This window comes from Daucus carota, chromosome 2, assembly GCF_001625215.2.
Source record: "Daucus carota subsp. sativus chromosome 2, DH1 v3.0, whole genome shotgun sequence".
NCBI classification, from domain to species: domain Eukaryota; kingdom Viridiplantae; phylum Streptophyta; class Magnoliopsida; order Apiales; family Apiaceae; genus Daucus; species Daucus carota.
Genome location: NC_030382.2, coordinates 17,471,813 through 17,474,913, shown reverse-complemented (window position 1 = coordinate 17,474,913; position 3,101 = coordinate 17,471,813). Strand labels below are relative to the sequence as shown.

Sequence of the window (3,101 nt, the reverse complement as noted above, 5' to 3'; positions counted from 1 at the left end):
ATTGCCCACTATTAAGGCATATGATGGAACGGGTGACCCCGCGAATCATGTACGAACCTTCATGAACGCATTGCTGTTGCAACCAGTCACGGAGGCCATCAAGTGTCGAGCCTTTCCCCAAACCTTGAGCGGGATGGCACAACACTGGTATAGCCGACTACCCCCTAACTCTATATCCTCATTTGGAGATTTGAGCCGAGCTTTCATAGGCCAGTTTATTGGGAGTAAGACCCACGCTAGGAGTTCAGCCTCGTTGATGAACCTTCACCAAGGCAGGAACGAATCCCCTCGAGACTATATGAATAGGTTCACCAAGGAGGCGCTCAAAGTCCCGGATTTGGACCAAAAGGTAGCGATGATCGCCCTTCAACAAGGAACCACGGATGATAATTTCCGCCGCTCACTAGCCAAGAGGGCCCCTAACAACATGAATGAGCTCCAAGAGAGAGCCGGGAAGTATATTAAGGCAGAGGAAAGCATGAGAAAATCCCAGAATAACCAGGGATCAACCAAGGACTCTAAGAAGCGTGGGAACGATACTGAATATGATGCTGATAACAAGTATTTGAAAAGGGAAGATGGTGAAAAGTCACCCACCAAGAAGCAATCAGGACCGAGGTTCACTGAGTATGCAAGGCTGAATTCCCCCAGGAGTCAGATTCTGATGGAAATTGAGAAAGAGGGAGGAGTTCGATGGCCGAAGCCAATTAGGACTGACCCCGAGAAAAAGAAACAAGGACTTGTATTGCAGGTTCCATAAGGATACGGGACATAAGACCGATGATTGTCGGCAGTTGAAGAATGAGATTGAGTTTTTGATCCGGAAAGGCAAGTTGTCCAGATATACTAGGGACACAAATAGGAATCCCCGTGACAATGATAGTCACGATAGGGACAATGATGATCATGATAGGAGAACCGAGCCTCGAGGGCCCGTGATCAATATGATCTCTGGAGGACCGACTGCAGCAGGCTTGTCTAGTAACTCACGAAAAGCTTATGCTCGTGAAATGATGTGTATCGTTGGAGAACCCCCGAAGAGGGCCAAGACCGAGATTCCGTTAACCTTTGATTATTCTGATCTAGAAGGGGTGAAGTTCCCCCATGACGACCCGTTGGTCATAACTCCCGTTATTGGAAACTCATCTATTAAGAGAGTTCTTGTTGATAATGGAGCTTCTGTAGACATCCTCTTCTATGATGCTTATCAAAAGATGGGGTATGCTGATTCACAGTTGACACCGTCCAACATGCCGATCTATGGTTTCAACGGAATAGAATCCTCTTCTATGTTGCAGCCTTGAAACCCGGGGGAGTCGGGGGGCAGGTTCCATCAATTAAGGAATTGGTTCCCATCTCCTTGTATCGAGATAAACCAGAAAAGGTTATGGCGTTTGATCTTAAGAATGCAAGAGCCACGTATTGGCGCCTAGCTAATAAGATGTTTAAGCATCTAAATGAGAAGACCATGGAGGTCTATGTCAATGATATGCTAGTGAAGCGCTTGAAGAAAGCTGATCACCTTGAGCACCTGAGAGAGGCTTTCAAAGTCCTGAGGACAAACAAGATTGAAGTCTTGACAGACCAACCCCTTAGGATCATAATGCATAGCCCGAGGCTAGTAGAAGATTGATTAAGTGGGCAGTAGAGCTCGAAAATTTCGACATTCGATACAAGCCACGGGTGTCAATCAAAACTCAAGCTCTGGCTGATTTCCTAGTTAAATGCACCATTGACAACCAGGAAGTCGGGGGGCAGGAGAGTAGGGTAGTGGAACCCAAAGAAGAGGAGAAACCTAATGAGCTTTTTGACGATGTTTCAAAAACAAATGGTGCAGGGCTTGTGCTCCAAACCCCTGATGGGTTCATCATTGAGTTTTCTACAAAGCTAGATTTCCTGGCCACAAAAAACGAGGCTGAATGTGAAGCCTTATTGGCGTGCCTTGGACTAGCTAGAACTCTGAGAATCAAGAACCTAAAAGTCTGTGGAGACTCAAGATTTGAAGTCTTTCAGTTAGCTTATGGAGCCAAAGCAGCGGTGTCACTAATCGCGACTCATACAAGTTTTAGACCCTGGATGGAGTCCAGGTTCAAAGGAGTTGGCACGCCACCAACTTGAAGATTTATTATGTTTGATTGTCTTAGTAAGTAGATAACCATTGAATAAGGTCTGATAGACCACTGCCATTTAGTTTTAAACTTAGTTTATTTCAGTTATTTATCTCTTCTACTATAGTTGCAATAAAATTTCTCGAGGATTGTTCCCTATCTAATGTTTCAATGTTTTCCTTGAGTATTTGTTTATCTACAACGAATTAATCAACTCGAAACAGGGGTTCTACGGTCTTTCTATGGCCCTCAGCTTTAGCCTGAGAAGGCCTAGTACAACCCCATTATAGAATTAGCCTAGAAAGGGCCCCTTGGCCTATGATATGCCTGAGTGATTATTGTTTGACTTAACAAATAAAAGACTAGTCTCGATTAGACAATAAGCTAACTCGACACAGCGAGTCTCGGCTTTAAAAGCCTTCTAAACTCTTAAATCAACCTGAACTAGGTCTATCATAATCAAACAAGAAAAGCCCTAAGAACGCCCTATGGGCGCCCCAGGACCGCCAAGAGCGCCTGAGGAAGCGCCAAGAACGCCCGAGAGGCGCTTGAGGACCTCACCATGGTCGACCTGGGCACTCAAGACGCCCTAAATCGACCTGGGTGAGGTCGACAATGAACTTGAGTGTCAAAAAACACTCAACGCTCGAGAGCGCCCTAGAAGCGCCGTGGGAGCGCCCCAGGAGCTCCAAGAACGCCCGAGGAGCGCCAGAGGACCTCACCATGGTTGACCTAGGCACCCAAGACGCCCTAAATCGACCTGGGTGAGGTCGACAATGAACTTCAGTGTCAAAAAACACCCAACGCCCGAGAGCGCCCAAGAAACGCCAGAGAGCGCCCAAGAAGCGCCCAGAGAGCGCCCTATGGGCGCCCCAGGACCGCCAAGAGCGCCCGAGGAAGCGCCAACAACGCCCGAGAGGCGCCTGAGGACCCCACCATGGTCAACCTGGGCACTCAAGACGCCCTAAATCAACCTGGGTGAGGTCGACAATG

At 47.4% G+C, this 3,101-nt stretch overlaps 1 protein-coding gene across 1 annotated transcript; it reads left to right on the top strand.

The window, feature by feature from the left end:
- The first annotated feature begins 298 nt into the window (after nucleotides 1-298).
- On the top strand, nucleotides 299-1,304 carry LOC135150403 (uncharacterized). The gene is made up of 2 exons (XM_064086690.1): nucleotides 299-751; nucleotides 795-1,304. Exons 1-2 carry the CDS (start codon nucleotides 299-301, stop codon nucleotides 1,302-1,304), a joined length of 963 nt encoding a protein of 320 aa, XP_063942760.1.
- The last annotated feature ends 1,797 nt before the right edge of the window (nucleotides 1,305-3,101 follow it).

Excerpts from the sequence above, each read along its gene's own strand:
- LOC135150403 (XM_064086690.1), top strand. The coding sequence starts at position 299 with ATGAATAGGTTCACCAAGGAGGCGCTCAAAGTCCCGGATTTGGACCAA. Across the intron at positions 752-794 it reads AACAAGGACTTGTATTGCAG|TTGAAGAATGAGATTGAGTT; the intron begins GTTCCATAAGGA and ends GATTGTCGGCAG.